General features: G+C 37.8%; 1 protein-coding gene across 1 annotated transcript in view; it reads right to left on the bottom strand.

Annotated features, from left to right (window-relative positions):
• The window catches only part of SLC6A11 (solute carrier family 6 member 11), a 103,628-nt gene that overhangs the window by 49,797 nt on the left and 35,054 nt on the right, over window positions 1-18,777 (bottom strand). The window contains exon 6 of the mRNA XM_009946887.2: window positions 3,619-3,753. Coding sequence (XP_009945189.1) covers window positions 3,619-3,753 — 135 coding nt within the window. The remainder of the gene's footprint in view (window positions 1-3,618; window positions 3,754-18,777) is intronic.

The following is an 18,777-nucleotide window of genomic DNA, read 5'->3' as shown; positions in this document are numbered from 1 at the left end:
AATTAAAAACCACAAGTAACTCAGCCAGTTATTATCATACAAGTTCACAATAAACAAGAAGGCTTTATTCTTATTTTTCTCCTCATTTTAAGACTCCACTGCTACAACAGGGTTTAAATTTACATGTGCGTGTTTTCGAGATCATTGACCGTAAGTCAAACATTGAAACAAGCTGCCCAGGGAAGTGGTGGAGTCACCATCCTTGGAGATGTTAAAAAAATGCATACGTATGGCACTTCAGGACATGGTTTAGTGGGCGTGGTAGTATTAGGTCAACGGTTGGACTTGTTGAACTCAGAGATCTCTTTCAACCTAATGATTCTATGACAATTTTACTCCTTGATCCATCGGACTGGTACCTCTGCCTGTCCCTAACTGACTTAACCTCTTCCATGCACAAATGTTTAGAAAATCCCGTTACGAAGTACCAAATGTTTTCCCCAAAAAGGAGCAGCGAGTGCCACACAGAAGCACAATTACATATTAAGTGACTTAAATCTGTTGAGGGACAACAGAACCATATTCCGAGTCAGGCTTGCACACAAAAACCATAACAATTCTATTAACTTTGTAAAATACTTCTTTTGTGTGAGTTATAACTCAGGCAAGACACCATATTTAAGCTATAAACAGCACCTGTATCTTCCAGATTAGGGTAGAGGGACATATTTCAAACCAATTTGAGAACAAAGGCTATAGGGACCTTACTGTTGATGAAACAAAGCATTTCTGAAGCTTAAATATAGCACTCTACTATTATAATGAAGAGTGATCTGTACAAGCTCTACATAAGCACAGGACAAAAGATGGCATTTTCAGACCAAGAGGATTCAGTCTGCTGAAAAATAGAATATAAAAATGAAATACAGAACACAGCATTTGAAAGATAAGAGGAACTAAAAAGACAGATGAATAGCTGCTTAGAAAGCTATAATGAACCATGGAATGCAAATTACATGAAGACAAAAGATTCAAGAACTTCAAACTAAAGTAAGGCTTGAAGAGAAACTTTATTTAATCCACAGTAAACATAGTTGGCACGTTGGTTCAAATACCGCTCTCCTAATACAGACACAGTAGTCTCCTTGGAGCATTATTTAAACAGACCTCCAACTGCAGAGGAAAACAACTTCTGCTAGTACTCATGTGTTATGCTTTGATATCATGGAGTAAATCCAAATAAAAAGTAAAGATGAAAACTGGAAGCAAAAATGTTGTTTGCTTCAGTTGTCCTATGCTTGCTTCTAGGCAAAAATCTCTAGAGCAAATTGAGAAGAGCCTTATGGAATGGGTTTTTTTGATGCAAAAATTTGTGGTTTTGAACATTATTAAGTACTACTTTTCCATAAAATGGAAAGTGTGTGTGTATATATATCTCATTACTATTAAAAGGTGCCAAAAAGCTGAACAAATTACATTTTACTTTTTTAATAAAACAAGTTGTGTCAAATTCTATTTTTAAGTTTGAGAAGCTAAACTTCCTTCATTTCTTGAAGACTGACCAGAGAACCTGCCCACAACTCAGAAACCTTTCTTCAGAAGTTGAATTGATTAGTCCCAACAAAATGTTTCAATTTAAATGAAATAGCACTTTTTCAACACAAAATGAATTCTCTAAAACCATTTCATCACACATACCACAGTTAAAATACCTGTGTTAGTGTTCACAATCTCTATTACTGTCCGTCCTACTTCAGCTTCTTTCCTACAAAAACGTGCTTAAAATACTGAGGCTGAGGTATGGCAACGCATCAGTTAAAGTCTCATTCAAATGGAGGAGAAAGTTGGCTTGTTAAAGCAATCAATCCATTTAGCCTTCCTAAAAGACATTGTAGTATCAGCTGAGCTATATGTGTGGGACAAACATGCATAGTGTCCTTTACGTGCTTTGTACCTCACAGACCGCTTAAACTAATACTATGGTGCTTTGGAAATTGTCATGGCAACAATGTATTTCTTTACAAATGGGAACAGTACAGTAAATAGGCATATAAAAAACCCTTGTAGCCCAACAATAATGTTGCTTAAGCTTGCATGCCCTCCCTCAATGACAAACAGAAGCAAGGGTGTCAGTGGCATGTGAAAAATCCACATGCAGGGCAAAATCCTGTTAACTGGCCTCTCACAACGCTGGACAAGTGAAGGAACCAAGACTTAAGCAGGAGGACTACCTCCTATTCATACTAGGTCAGCAGACTTCACAGGTGGGGGAATCATCACGGTGTAGTACAAGAAAAAAGTATTCAGTAACCACTGTTTGTTAAGCCAGTGAGTAACTTCAGTTGTTAGAACCATGCATCAGGGTGAAACACTACTTAAAACTGGACAAAATAAATAGATGCCGTCGATTTTCTCAGAGAAGCATACGACAGTCAAATTTCTTGTCTCTGCTAAAATGAGTTAAGACACCTGGGGTTCACTTGAAATTGGACTGGCTTGCTATATTTACTACAATCTATTACGTGTTGCAAACAAATAACTGTCAGTGTGTCAGAGAATCCTGTCGGTTTTCTCTGTTACTGTGCTAATTGGAAATCCATAGCACATCACTGATGTTCTAACACCACTTCCACAACTTTTCTTTCTTCCTGTCTATGCTGACATAGAACAGTGGAAACATTGCGAAGTCCAAAAGTGGCAATGTAATTAAATTCCCATCTAAAATGTCAATATTTTAAAAGAATCTTTTTCTTTCTAGATTTTTTTTTCTGTAGAAATACTGTTTAAAGTGAACTTTACATGAGTCAGTCATTTCACACTTCAAGGAAATAACCTGGAGGGTCCCCTCTTGCCTTTTGCAACAAAATACACATTTTTCAGTAAGTAGAGGATAAAAAAAAAATAATAATCCTGACGCATTTTCAGTAAGCAGACTAAAAACATTAACTTCAAACAAATATTCCCAAACTTCCTTTCTATCTCCATCTCAGGATCCATTTAATATTCTAATACCTTTAAGAATAAGAGTGTATAATGTCTTTCACACTGCCTAACCAGATAGTAACATGCTGTCTGCAACCTGTCAGGTTTTGTAGAGTTTGTATCATTTTTCCTCTTTGATATCAGACAAATTACATATAATAATGGTTTTATTGTACTCATCTGTCACTGAAAAAGAAGCAACTTAATCCAGAATTTCCACATTCAACTCAGGAAACAATGAAAATGACAGAGTTCCTCGTTGAGTACTTCATTCCTCCTTCATTGCATATAGAGACTTCTGCTTCAAAGACAACGATTACCTCAATGATTAATTTCTCTGTTAATCTTGACTAAGATTTAGATTGGGAATGAGCAAAGAACTGTAAAATGGATAAGTCTATTAAATTTGTTCCTGTTGAACCAGCAGCAATGTTCTTGCCCCTCAGTGGCAGAAGCAGCAACCGCAACTGAACACTTCTGAAAATTCTAATTGATCAACCGAGGTACTTTCTACTAAAAGAATAATATATTCCAACATATGTAAGCAGTGATAGCTTTAAAGCCCTACCTGCAGTTCAAAACCTCTCACAACGAACAACTGTCCAGCAATCACCTGTATTCAAACTCTAAAATTAAGAAGCTCTTGCAGTTTTTCCCTATCAGAGAGGAAAATAAATACACGAATCATGATCCTACCTGTGGGTCAGACAGTCGTGAAAGGTCAGGGTACAAGTAGAATTTTATCCCCTCAGAAGCACCTGGTAACGTTACTCCACGAATCAGAAGAATCATCAACATGATATAGGGGAATGTGGCTGTTACGTATACAACCTAGCAAGAGGAAGCAAACATCAGAAAAATATTTTCTCCAAACTGTAAGAAAACTATCTCATTTCCACATCCATTTTGCTATTAGATAAAAATCAAATCCTTTTCTGGAAGAACAGTGCTTTTGCTGCCTTTGTTCACGCAGGTCAATTTTGTCCTCCAACCATATTCCCTTCTGAACTATTAATGTCTTGCAGGAAACATCAACAATTTTTACAGATATACTCTTGGCGATATGGTTTAGGGGTGTACTTGGTAAAGTAGGGTCAATAGTTGGACTTGATGATCTCAAAGGTCTTTTCCAACCTGAATGATTCTATGATTCTTTAAGTACATTATTTACTCTCTCTTTGTGACAGGTGACCAAACACTATACTATAGTGTACCTGTACACTATATCACATACTATTCCAAACACGGATACAGGGAAATTGACTGATAATAGCAAGTAATTAATTGCATTATATGTATTGTATAACAACAGATACAATTAATTCTCAATCACCTAGTAATTACTAAAATGCCATCTCCTAAGACTGCTTTGCCTGAATGTCTGTGTTTGAGGAATAAACATTTCATCAAGCCTAAAGATTGAATGCTATGTATATCTCCTTACGATTTGCTATAGGTGCCCTTATCACCCAAAGCACCTTCAGGCAAAATTTCTGAAGTGCTCAAGCCCAGCAACTTCTGTTTTCACACAAATGGCCACTTTTTTTTTTTTTTTTCTTCCAGAAATCTGTTTGCTCTGTGCATGGGGAGCAGCTGAGCTTTTCTGGAAACCTGCAAGAAGTCGTTTTCGAAAGGAAAAAATGAGCAGAACTGATGCCATTTTACAATCACAAACCTGAAAGCAGTATATACCTATTCAAACTTGGAGATGGATTAAATTATGAACTCCATATCACTATAAATATTTTCTTTAAATAATAACATCTTAAACTTAACTCTCCCTAATTCTCTATAGCCATTTCTGCCTGTGCAGAGTAGGTGTAAAATATCCTAATATGAGATGATACTCTTACACATCTGCATTGCACAAGTCAAAATTACTTAACCAGCTACAAGAATGGGGAAAATAATTTGGTAAAAAATACAACCTGTATAGCCCTCAAAAATATGCATTTTAAATTCAGAAGTTCATTATCTGTCTCATGGCTATGTAAAAGAGACGCATCAGAGAATGCACCCATGAAAGTTTCTCAAATGCATTTTCATGACTAATGAACTGAAATTTGATTTTCAGACCGTGCTGAGTATTAACCCCAAACACATAATCATTTTATGTGTGTCTCTAGTACACACAGAAATGAAGGAACTTAAAATCACATGGCAGATGTTCAAAGATGTCCAGCTGCTCAAGACGTATTTAAACATTTCACTTTCACTGACCTTAACAGGAAGTAATCATCTATACATCTTTCAGGTATCTTACACCTTTTGAAAATACAAACCATGATTTTCTTAGGAAATTGCAGTTGCTTTTAAATAGAGAGGAGTCAGCAGACACATACATCTGATGACATGGAAGGTATTGCACCTGAATAACGTTAAAGAATAACATTTCATTTAATCTTGCTTCATTAACTATACTGGTTTGCACTCTGCTATCTTGCGCATCCTGCCACTGCCTTGAAACGTTTTATATCAGTAAATTTGTAGACGCAGATTTCTTCCCAGGTTCCTTTGGGTGTAGTTCCTCACTTAGCTCCATCGAGGAAGCACTGAAACCACTCATCTCTACGCCCATGAAAGGTCAGGTAAAGGTACCCTCATACAGTAGTCTGTAATCCCGCAGCAGCCATCTAGGCTTGTAGAGTTATACTTCAGTTTTCTGTTTGCTTTTCAGAATGCCTTCCACAGCCCATCTATACCTGTTAGCATTATTGCAAGTATTAGAACCACAACCTCTAGCATAATTTTTTATCATGAGGGTAGTTGTGCCTCAGCTTTAGAAGAATGAGGACTCTCCTTCCTTTCTGGTTACCATGCAGAAAGAGGATATAAATAGGGCATAACTGGCTCAGTATTTCAGGTAATAAATACTAATGCGGGTATCCAGAACAACAGTGAAAGAGATATCAAGGAAGCACATGTGGGAAGGATACACCCTTCCTGAACCAGATGATGTTGACAATTTATCCGTGTTAGTGCTCATACAGCTAATGAGGCTTCTAGAATTGCAAGCTTCTCTTGCACTGCAAACAGGTATGTGTGTTGTGTTCTGAGAGGGGAGAGAAGGCCACCACTTGTAGATGGTGTTTGAGGCTTCCTGTATGTTGAGCCACTGAATTTCATTGCATCCAGTGCATCAGTTACTCCTTTTATCATGCTTCTCAAGAGCTCAGGAGATGAGGGGGGATGGGGCATTTTAGAAATCAAATGCCATTATTAGTATCATCACCACATCTGTAGGCATTAAAGTTTCCTTTTCTTTCAACACATCAAACCTTGCTGAATATAAATGTGAACACAACTGTTTCTAATTACACTGCATCCTGCTTTAATTGACTTTAATTGCTTGGTATGATAATTTGCATTCCAATGCTCAAAATGCTTTTTTTAAACACTTGTCAGAGAATGCCAGTGTTTAAGCAGTTGGAAACAAAAATTTCTGGCATGCTAGTTTTTGCACCAAGTTCTCCTATTACAATATAATCGAGTAACAAATTTACGAAGATATTTAGACATACAAGTGTGTGGAAAGGCATCTACTGGGACATCTAACAGTTCTTAAGCATACATAGGTGCTTAACTGAAAGTACATTAGGACCAAAGATCCTGAGAATAATGTTTCTTTGACTGCCATGAGCCTGAAGTACTAAAGTACTGGAAATGAATTAAGCACCAAGTACTGGAACTTTAAATACCAAAACCTTAAGACACTTAGATGTCTGTATCACTCAAGGTTAGTTATAGAGATATCTAGGTATCTATGCAATGATTTCAGGAGTAAGGCACAACAAAGATCTCGAAAACTGAACTAGCTGCCAGTTTGCATCTTTTGATACCTAAGTATCTTTAAAGCACAAATATGGTGCATAGGTTCAAATTCGGCTACTGGGACTGTTGAACATATTGTCCTAAATGAAAAGGTGCTTTTCTGAGCATTCTGGACAGATCATGCTGCAGAGGTTCAAGTGAGGATAAATTGGCTTGTGAGAAAATGTAGAAGAAATACACGATAAATCTGTTCAAGAATAAGGAAGCAGCCCTGCATGCAGTGAATTGAGACACACATCCACAGAAATCTAATAGCCTAAAAATAGATCTCTCTGGCTACAGCTACCACAGAAGACACCAGCCCATACCTCACAGCAGCTTCTTAGCAGGGCGAGTCATGAATAGAAAGTAGTGAACTTTAACCCTTTGTTTGTCTCTGAGAACGTAACTGAACTAGAATGCAATGAACAAAATATAAACTTCTGAGGCTAGGAAGTTGAGGGGATACTTTTGTGCAAGCTGCAATGTTCAAGCTTCTTTGTACTATAATGAACCAATTGCATTTTATAAATGGAATAAAAGTGTTTAATTTCACTTGATGCTTCAGAAAATTACTGGCTTCCTAATCCCCTTCCTCTAAAGTCCTCTATTGCTCCATTAGGCTATAAACATAAGCAAGAATTGCCAGCAATTTGCCTGAACTCAGTATTAGAGGAGTTATATGGAAAATAAGACCTGACCCTGTTCACTGCTCACCCGTATCTTTCATTTAGTGTTTTCAGTCTATTAGCTAGTCATTTAGCCTACTTATTTAACACTGTGACCAAGGACAACTAGATTGACACCACCAACTTCCTTTGTTAGGAGGAGACTGCTGAGCAATCTTTAGATCTCAGTGACATACAAGGTTTATCTACACAGCACAAATAAGAGAAAATTATGCCCACAACGCAATACATGCCTGTGTGGAGAAACAGCTTGGGAACCAAAATTTCACTGACTGATGTGATGGTGAAGGGAATAATTTTTACCCTGCTTTACAGTGTTGATGCAGAAGAGCATATGAGTACAACTATAGAAATATAATTACCTTACCACTGTCTGGCAGCTCTGGTGTCTTTGTAGATGCATTCAGGTATTAACAATCAGGGCATGATTTCCATCAAAATTAAAAAAAAAAAAAAAAAGTTCTGCATGCCACAGTTAACCCAGACATCTTGGCTCCACAAATATTTTCCAGTTTCACAAATTCTAACTTCCTAGATGTTAACAGCAGATAATAACACTAGAAAATATTTTCTTTTTCAACAACCATGCTATACTGCAAAATTTTCCATACAGCATTGTTTGAAAAAGTGTCTTTTGTGGATATTACACTAGTATCTATAGACATACAAATGAAAACTGAAGAGAGATATTTTCAACATTGATTTGATTTACAAGAAAAATTGTATAAAACAGTATAAAGGAATGACAGCTGATTCACAATTTTTTTTAAAGTATGTCAAAATGAGGAAAAATTTTCTAGATCTGCCTACATTTCAAAGCTAAAATTTCATACACAGAAAAAGAAACTAAACCAAAAAAACAACAGAATATCAGTTGAGCGGATGGGTCTGAGGAATGATTGAGATGGTGGTGGTGGAGACAGAATCAGCAAAATGTCTGATTTTTCAATTTCCTCTGTGTGTTTTATTGATTTATTCAGCATCATCTTCTGTTTGTCTTGTTTGTTGACCCACAGAGGGAGATTTGCTCCAGAATATCTAGTGAACTATCCTTAACCAGACTGCTTACAAACTGCAGAATTTCTTCTAAGCTACTAGTGAATCATGTGTGACCACAGACAGTTTCACTTGGAGTAGAAAGAAGTTCAAACACCAACAGGTAAGAAAATTTAATGAGATTTGAGAGCTGAGAAATAAGTATCAAAGAGGAAAAATTCACTTGGAATATGCAATGAGTCAGAAAATAGTTCCCAGCATTCGACACTTAAAGAAGGTATGTAAGAACCTTGTTAAGTACACAGCGCTCATAGGAAGCAGAAGATTCTACATGACCCAATAACAGCAGAAAGGAATAAACACTTCTAAGACCACATTGCAGTGAGATCATTGGCTGGGACATAGAAAAATCTCTATCTAGCAGAGCTATGCAAGTCATTATTTTTATCCATGTGGTAGTGAAGGCAATAAATAAAGAAGTAAATAAAAGCCTGAGTCAAGCTGAAATAGTTTCCTTTACAATGAAATGAAAACTCAACTCCAAAATACATTTTGAGTCAATACCAAAAAATTACATTTTATTCCATTTTGGTTTAGCATTCTTTTTACTGAATGGGTGCAAGGGAGATGACTCGTGACTGAAAAATGTTTTAACAAGCCAAAGTCATTATTTATAAGCTTCATTTCAATACTAAAGAATGGGTGAAAAAAAAATTTTTTTGGCAAGATTTATTCTTTACATTGGGTCTGACTTTATGAATGTTTCAGCACTTCTCAAATTCCATTTCAACAGTACATTCTGTGTTCAAATCCTGCCTACTTGTACTCAAAAGTTCCAAAAGGAGGGGAGGAAAAATATGGTGGAAATTTTGACTGTGCTGAGGACCCTAGTACATCAATAACCTCTACCAGGCCAATCCAGAAATGCAGCTAAAAATGAAAAGCAATGAAAAAATACCAAAAGCAGACTGTATCAATGCACTGCAGCAACTCACATTCCTGGTTGGAGTGAGGGAACAATTCACTTAGATAATGAGCTTGCTCTTCCCATAAATATTCCTTAAGCAGCAGCAAATTTTCTAAATACGTGTTACTTGAAATTATTTCCCAGCTAATTACCACAGCTGGTTTTGTTTCCAAATCACCCAGGACCAGTGAAATCAAGATACGTCTTATTTCTGCTAAAATTGCTCTTCCAGCTTGTTGGTTATTTTGATGGGGTCCACAGGCCTCAGCAAGCTGTGGGGTGCCTTTGACACGCTGGAGGGAAGGGAGGCCATCCAGAGGGACCTTGACAAGCTGGAGAGGTGGGCCTGTGCAAACCTCATGAAGTTCAACAAGGCCAAGGGCAAGGTCCTTCTATGATTTAGCCAAAAAAAATTTACTGCCTAGATCAAAGGCAAAGATAAATCAGGGAATTTTTACCCACATATATGGAAATCTAACAGATACTGCTGCCCTAAGACATTCATTTGTTAGACTACCAAGAGAAATCAAACAGAAATGGTCATAAATATGGCCTGAGAGATTTGAAGACACGTATATGGGAACATAGTTGTATCTACACTGCAGAACTGGTACACTTCACGCCGCACCCCCAGCAACGTCCCGGTTCCTTGGTTATCCCTACTTCTCAACTCAGTGTTTGAGCACGATGAGAGGGTTCAAAACTCCACACATTTCCTTCAGAAAGTAACCTTGCTAGGTGAGTAGAAGGGAATTTCAGTGATTCTGCAGAGACTGCCCAATCCATAGAACTGGAAAACACAGACTAAGAAGTGCTTCTTGGAACAGAATTTCCCCTCTGTGCAGACATAATCAATAAAGCCCAAACATAGGGACCAGAATGTACAAAAGTGCCTATATAACATGTAGAAGCAGTTAATTTTATTACATTATTTAGTGCTTAAAAATTAAATAATGTAAATGCACATAACCAGATTCTTTCTTGAACTGACCATATGTACGCACAGCTTAATAATCTAATCACTTATAAAGAATGTGCCAACAGCTTCTAAAGAAGTGGGACAGATCGTAATAGATGTGCTGGATCATGAAAGAATGTCTTTAAGTCACAGTTCCATATATTTCAAGAACCTGTTCCAGTCTGAATAAGCCTCAGTCAAATTCAGAGTAAAATTTCATTCAGGGCATAAAGAGAAGGGACTCACTTTATCTAGATTAAGGCTCATACGAAACTATTTGCATGGTTACCCTAAGTTTACAGTCTACAAATTAATGCATAGGTCTATAGTAGTTTTTAGAGACTCTGCTCTGAACAGTACAGAAAGATTCACTAGTGAATCCCCACAATGCTAACATTGCTGGCCTGAACAGGGACACAGCCTGAACTAAGAAACTGTGAGACTGTTATTCATACTGTTTCATCAATGCTACTACACTTTTTGCTATCATTAAGTGCCAAAGGAACAGAGCAGGAAGACTTACTTCCTGGCTAAATACTGCACTGATTTTGGCTGAGGCAGATTTAATTTTCTTCATTGTAGCTGGTAGGGGGCTATGTTTTGGAGTTATGCTGGAAACAGTGTTGATAATTCAGGGATTTTTTAGCTACTGCTGAGCAGTGCTTACACAGAGTCAAGACCTTTTCCACTTCTCACCCCACCCTACCAGCAAATAGGCTGGGGGAGCACAAGAAGTTGGGAGGGGATGCAGCTGGGACAGCTGACCCCAACTGACCAAAGGGATGTTGCATACCATATTATGTCATGGTATTAGCATATAAAGCTGGGGAAAGAAGGAGGAAGGGGAGGGCATTCAGAGCTATGGCATTGTCTTCCCAAGTAACCGTTATGTGTGATGCAGCTCTGCTTTCATGGAGATGGCTGAACACTTGTCTGCCAATGGGAAGTGGTGAATGAATTCCTTCTTTGCTTGCGTGGCTTTTGCTTTACCTATTAAACTGTCTTTATCTCAACCCACGAGTTTTCTCACTTTCACTCGTCTTTATCTCTCCCCCATCTCACCAGGGGTGAGTGAGCAAGCAGCTGTGTGGTGCTTAGTTGCCAGCTGGGGTTAAACCACAACAATACACTTGCCAACTGCCTAAGTGTCCTCAGAGGAGTTATGCTGTTAGAAAGCGTGTTTGTCACATTGTTAATGTATTAATACATGTTAATACACTGCCAATGCAAAAATCCCAGTAGTTGTAACAACAGTATGCCCAAAATAATTCTGTGAAGCAAAGCGGGGTCTGTAGTGCAATTTTCAAACGCAAAAAGTTGCAAAAAAACTTCAGCAAAATCAGCACTACAATTTGGCAAGCAGATACAGCTCTATCAGTTTAAATACAAAAGAAGCAATCCAATGATAAAATCAGGGTATTATTATCCCTAGTACCTTTAGGGTGTGGTGGGATTTTTCTGTTTTGTTTAGGTGGTGTTGTTTTGGTTTGTGTATTTAACTCTGAAGAGGCTGTTGATGTAAATTCATTGTTTTATCTCCACCATAAATAGGCCAGCCTCTAACTAGAATGGCAGATAAATAAATGGAATCCTATAACTATGAATATCTAAAAGAATAATATTTATTTACTGTTTTGGTTAACATTCAAGTGCACAAAGAAGACAACCTGACCTGTGGTTGTGGTGAGGGAAGGGAGGACTGGTAGGGAGGAAGCAATCATCAGCATCATGGCTAAACTCATTATCACAAGCAAAAGTGTTTATGTTGAGCTCCCCTTTGCAGGGAATTTGCAGAGCCACAAATATCTCAAAATCAAAAACTGCTATTTAATCAAGTAAAAGTTATTTAATCAAGTAAAAGTCAACTTTAAAAATCAATCAAGAAGAATTTTAAATATAAATTAGGACTAATTAATCAACCGAGGGGTTTCTTTCATTTTGAAAAGGTCTTTAAAAAGTTCAAGCTTTTATAAATCAAAGCTGTTCCTTTTCAGAACATTCCAGGATTTTCAGACTTCTTAATGCCATCTAGTCTGCCTTTATACGCAAGCAGCCAGATACTGATATTAGTCACACATATGCAGAGAAACCTGAATTTTGCTTAAAAAACATTTCATATGGGATGACTATTCCTGATATAGGATAAACCCATTTCTATGAAAATAATTTACAGTTCAGAATTATCCCATATTTACACCTGAATTTCCAGCTTTGTTACAGGCAGAAATTATAAGGAGCTAAATGAATTTGACTTCTTAGCTACTCTAACATGCCTTCCAGCTCTCACTGACAGCACCAGTCATTAGGTTCTGATAAATTCTAAAAACATTTAACCTGTAAAGCAGATAAAGACGGAAGGGTCAGAACAGGACAGGAGATGATTTTTCCTGTCACACAAAGAAGTGTAAGATCTTAAGTCTGCCCTGGAATGAACTAAAATCTTTGGCCAACTCATTCCTCAGATCTAGAGGACAGTAACAGTTTGTTTACCCTCTGACTGCTTGCTGGAGAATATGAAACTCTGTTTTCCAGATGAGTGTGCCATTCTCTGTAGAATGACTAGTTTCAGTGAATCAACATTTTCCAGTAAAATGGGTCTTTACTAGAACATTCCTTACCACCTCCAGCTTAGATTGCTTGCTTGTGCTGCTTGATTTTCCTCACTTGTCTTTTAAAAAAAAACAACCTCAAACGAACAAAACCACACCCCACTCCACCCCCCATCAAAACCACTAAGAAAAGACCGGAAAAAAAAAAAGAAAAAAAAAAAGACGACTGCATGCAGTCTGGAAAGTGGATACAATGTTATCTACCAAAAGATTAGCAGGTCAGGTTTCCTAGCTAGAACTCCTCCTTCAGGTAGCCACAAAAGGTAAAAGATGCCAGTCAGCAACGATCAATGTAGCTATCAGAATATACTATCTGCACAAAGGCCTTGACTGGGAAGGAGATAAGAAGAAAAGCAGGCAACGTGGATAGCACATGAGAAGTCATCAAATAAATGTATGACTACATTAGACGTTTTAAATAATTGCAACTATTAAAAAAAAAAATCAATATAATAGGAATTAGGAGTTTCCCTAGAACTTTGCATCAAAACTAGTCAGACACAAGCCTCTTTTTAATATGCAGTCTATCAGTCTTCCAAGCACCCAAGCAGATATGTTAGTGGCCATCTCTAAATGATTTATCAGTCAATTCTGCACAGTTTTCTGAGAGTACCACAGCATTATTTAATCTTGTGCAGTAAATGTTGGGAAAAAAGTGATTTGTAAATACGGAGGCAAAAAAGACATCCCTATAGCACACTCATACCTCTTCTTTCCTTTGATAATTTTTGTAATCATGAAACCATCTTGTATATTGGACTAGATGACCTTTAAAGGTCCCTTCCGACGAAAGCCATTCTATGATTCTATTGGGAGGTTCAGGACTTTTATAGGAGAATAAAGAGCTTATTGTTTATTATTGAAAGAAGGTGTGTGTTTGTCTACCCACAGGACAAAAAAGTTCTATCATCTGCTGAGGAATATAGCCCCTTATCACCATGGTGACAGCTGAGAGATATATTCACCATAAAGCACTTGCTATACTAGTTCTGCATTAAGTATTATAATAGAAATACAATAAATAGCCTTACCACCTAAACTAACAAGTAACCTTATCATCCAGACCCTAATTCTTCACATTTCCATTTCCTATGAAAGAGCTAAACTCTGACAGTCTCTGGCTTAGGCCTCACTGTGATCTGTTTAGTTTTACTTGCTTTTTTTTTTTACTTTACTAGTCTTCGTTGTCCTGAGTTTTTCTTCCCCCACAAGGATGGTTTTAGCGATTTGCTGAGCAAAGTTGGTAAATAGATAACATCTTGCCTGATACCAAGGAGACAATGCTATCTACAGGTGCCAGACGTTAAGGAAATGCCCAGCAAACATCTACACGGCTGCTTGTTACAAGAGGAGGTTGCATCAGAAAAGGGGCCCTGGCTTGTGCTCAAGAAGGAAGATTCAACTAGCATGAGGAAGAGCAACCACCGGAAGATGAAAAGGCCCTAACCCTAAATTTACTGCGCATGCTTGGACCATGTAGATGAATTCCGGGAACTCATCACCATAAGACTGCCCTTCTCAGGAAATCTAATGAATATGTATGATTTTTGTGTATAGAAACCGGTGTGTTTTGCTAACCCGTTGGAGCACTCATGGTGGAGCATCCCCAGTGCTGCCCAGGGCTGCAATAAAGAATGCCTGCTTAATAACACTGTGTTGTTATTGAGTTTACATCTCTGAATCCTTACCCAGCCGCACCTAGCCTCCCACCTCGGTGAGGAGTGTTAGAAAGCAAGAGGGTTCAGAAGCTCCGAATTTTGAATCACCTACAACTACCACATCTATTATAATGCAGTTAGTCACATCTTTATTTTACTTAAAGGCTTATTACACTGTAACTTCCCTAGCAATTAGCCTGTAAATCTGGCCCCTAAATCACCTCAAGGCTGACTTGTAGGACACTGACAGTGTGCTGCAATTTAATTGTGTTTTTGAGCCAAGTTTGTCTGAGAAGACAACACAACATGATGCATAGGAAAAATGACAGGAATAACAATAAATACATTGGGCTGGAAGACAGCGTGACTTAAGAGTATGTTACTGCCACAGATTTATTTTTTTGATCTTTGGCAAATGCTTTGATCTCTCTGCTCTCCCTTCATTCCTTCAATTCAACAGAGATCTCTGACTGTCTGTTACACAGACAGTTACACAGTGGAAGAAAAAAAAAACAAAAAACACCAAATGGATGTAAAGGCAAGCTTTTTGGGGAATAGAAGAATCTCATTGTGTTTATCCAAGACTTGGTACACTGAGATTCTAACCTCATTAAGGCACTCCAGGAACAAGTGACATACAAACTAAACCACAAAAATACTTACTGGCCTGAACTACAGTTAGTTATCTGAGATAGCAACAAACACATTTTATACTCACAGGAAATAACTCAAAGAAGTTTTTATTACGGTTAATTCTTTGTGTCAGACTGTTACAGCAGTGGATTACACTTTCCTCATATTACACAATCAAGCTTATACTGGATGTTTTGAGGTTTGGTTTCTTGGGGTTTTTTTTGACCACAAATTTTTCGAGTGCCCAGCAGTAGAATTGAATAGCAGGTGTGTGGCAGCCAACTCACTTCCCAGGGATGTGTTTTAGTTACCAACATAGTACTAGCAGCTAAAAAACCTCTCACATCTGCATGTGTCCTGAGCTGTCCTTCCATGCGCTGAAACACACTTTGGATTTGCATGGGCTGTGGACCAGGGCTTAGATCCAGCCTAAGTAAGTATTCATATAAAAAAATGGATCTCTGCTGATAAGGTACAGCTGGGAAGGAATGAAATCATGAAGATACAATTCTGATTTAAGTTTACTATTGGATATTTTCCCCAGTTGCCAAACAGAAGTTTGGGAAAATAACTGAAAGGCACAAACAACTCCTTTTTTAACAAGTCTGAGGCGTCCTTACATACTCAGTACACAGGAGAGTGAAAAAAATATTGCAGTGGCTGTTTTAAAACCTCACACAGAAGAGGTGGATAACAGGAATTCTGCATGCATCTCATGAACGTTCTACTTCCTCCCTTTGAATACAGAGATCAGTCTTGGACAGAGTGTTAAAGCCTTGCCATGAAGGGCTATTCTTTGCTATTACTTTACGCTAAAACAAAAGACACTTCAGGAGATACAATCATTGCTGCCTAGTTCCTTTTCCTGGGCTCCTACAATGGGCCCCAGTTTGGTGTTTTTTGGTGGTGTTTTTTTTTTTTTTTCCTTCCACACATCTTTCTCTTATTTTCTCTTCTGTCCTTTTCCTCTTTCTTTCTGCCTCATTGAATCCATTAAGGCCTTTATATAGCCTGCTATTGAGAAATAAATTTTCGTTGGGACTAGGGAGTGAGTCTTAACTGCTGGCAAGCAAGGCTTAACTCCTGATGGGAGGGTAGAGAAAATGATGGGTAAAAGGTATGAAAAGTCCGTCTCTGAGTTTGGGGTCTTCAAACGCACCAGATACCTTACAGTGTCTTGCTGGTAGTCAGCTGAAAGAAAAGGAACATCCTAATCCTAGCAGTCTTTCCATCTCTTTCATGCATTAGTCTTGACAGACTGTTTTCTTTCTGCTTATATTTTCAATCAGATCAATATACTTTTTTCAATTATTTTCCTTGGTTTAGGTCCATATGCCAGTCGTTTTTGCACAATTTTAAATTAGGCACTCTGACATCAACAGAGATGCACTGCTCTGAAGGAGATGTAAAATTGGGTCTTCTCTCAATTAATACAAAATTATCCACAGTCAGAAATACAAGGACTAGTCAGGTCTGCCAGTAGTGTGATAAACCATTTCAAAGACACTAAAGCTAGATTCAAACCAAGTGCACGGTTTACCTCAGAACCAGAACAGACCTGCATGCAAGCTAAAAAATCTGTCACTCTGGGGTGATAAACTATATTTTATACAGGTGCAAAATGTAAAAAAAAAGCAAAGGAGCTACAGAGGGGCCAAGCAGAGACCTGTGTGAGGACAGAGAAAGAAAATCAACCCATGGCCCTATCTAGCATAAGAAAAAAGGTCTGCATACAACAGGCCAGTTTAAACAGGTGTGCATGCAGGCTGGCACAGAAGTGCTGGTCCTCCGTGCCTTCTTGTAGTGGGAAGCTCTGTGTGGTCAGTCTTTTGACATTGGGATACAACAGTACTGGCCATGGCAGATGATTTGGAAAGTCTGAGGCTTGGAATGAAGGGGAAAAGCCTTCAAATCTTGTAGTTCTGAGTAGCTGCTCCATAAAATTGAAAACATCTCAACTGTCTGAAAACCATATAAATCATTCACAAAATACAAAGAAATACAAGCAGGGCGGGAGGGGACAATTTGCTATTAGTGTGCCCTCTATTGTTTCCAGCCTGGATAATGGAGTTATCTGGGGGGATGAAAAGTGAAACATCCATAAGTCATTCTACACTCCTCAGCACTGCAAACGCAGGTGAAGCAGGGAGCATGACAAAAAGAGAGGTAAGGTGGGGAGGAATGTGTAGAGTTCAATAGTGAGAGATGACAGCACACTCAGCCAGAGCCTGACAGCTTACATTTTGCATTTTAAACTGTTCACACAAATTCTGAGATTTTCCTCAACAGAAAAATGAAAAATAAAATGCATCAAATAGTTAAGTACAGTTGCAGCCTTTTTTTTTTTTTTTCTACTAATGCATAGCAAGGAGTTTGATTTGTTGGAATAAACTCTCAGCAGCTTAGATATCTATTTTGTATTGAACTACTCATGCCTATCAGAATTGCAGCCTGGGACAGAAGGTCTTCAGAAGCACTATAGAGTGAAAAAAATAGGGCTTTACACTTTCAGTTAAATCTTGCTAAAATGTAGATGCTAATTAAGTTTATTTTAGTACATTTCATTGGCCATCTATTTTATTCATTATAAATGGTCTTAAGAGTTTTCAGTGATTGTTTCCTGTCCATCACATTCACAGATTAACAATAATGTCAAAACTACTTACACCAAGCCATTCTTCTATTATTGTTAATAGGTCTATATCAAGATGCCCCAGTCAAACAGGCTGTACTGTACTGTTTCCTCTTATCTCTGGTCTTTTTTACACAAAGAATTAACATAGACTTCCATAAAATTTCCTGACAATTTACACTTAAATGGCCCTTCACTGTGTTCAGCTCAGCAAATCAAACTGCTCTGCTGAACTAATTAAGAAGTAAGCAACAGTACAACATTGGGAAGGACAACAGCCATGCAGTTACAAAACGGATTTCACAAAGTCCAGCCTAAGACCCTCATACTGATCACAGCTATAAAATGCACTTTGCAGCCTTTACAAGACTCTTGTCTAAGTTTTACATGTAAAGCTTAAATGAAACACTCAAACCAGGAAAAAGCTGGAAGTCCATATGGAATCTAACCAAGTTTGCCAAACATAACATTCAGAATGAGACAGGCTCCCATCAGAACCCTTAAGCAGAAAAGAACTATGGAGAACATTACAGGTTAAGACATTATGCACATACAGAGGAAAAAAGAAAAAGTTCAATAACATAAGAGTAAAATAACAAATTAGGCCACCCCTTACACATATTCAACCTGATTTCCTGTTTGCTTGTGGTAGGTAAAACAGTACTGCTGCTCCTTTAAGAAAAGAAATTTCTCTGCTTTGCTAAGGTGTTTATAAATTTTCCAGTGACATCATGGTAGAAAGTGAAATACTTGAATGAATAATGAAAGTTACCAAAGGGGAAAAAAACCAACCAAACAAACAAAAAATCAGAGTGCCACATTATGTTTATATACAATAACTACATCACTAAGAAAACTTGCAAGGTCATTTCTAATAGTTTACAATTATGAACTACAAATTAT

The sequence above is a fragment of the Leptosomus discolor genome, chromosome 9, assembly GCF_034619465.1.
Source record: "Leptosomus discolor isolate bLepDis1 chromosome 9, bLepDis1.hap2, whole genome shotgun sequence".
NCBI classification, from domain to species: Eukaryota; Metazoa; Chordata; class Aves; order Leptosomiformes; family Leptosomidae; genus Leptosomus; species Leptosomus discolor.
The sequence above is the reverse complement of the archived record's forward strand: the minus strand, read 5'-3'. Positions and strand labels throughout refer to the sequence as shown.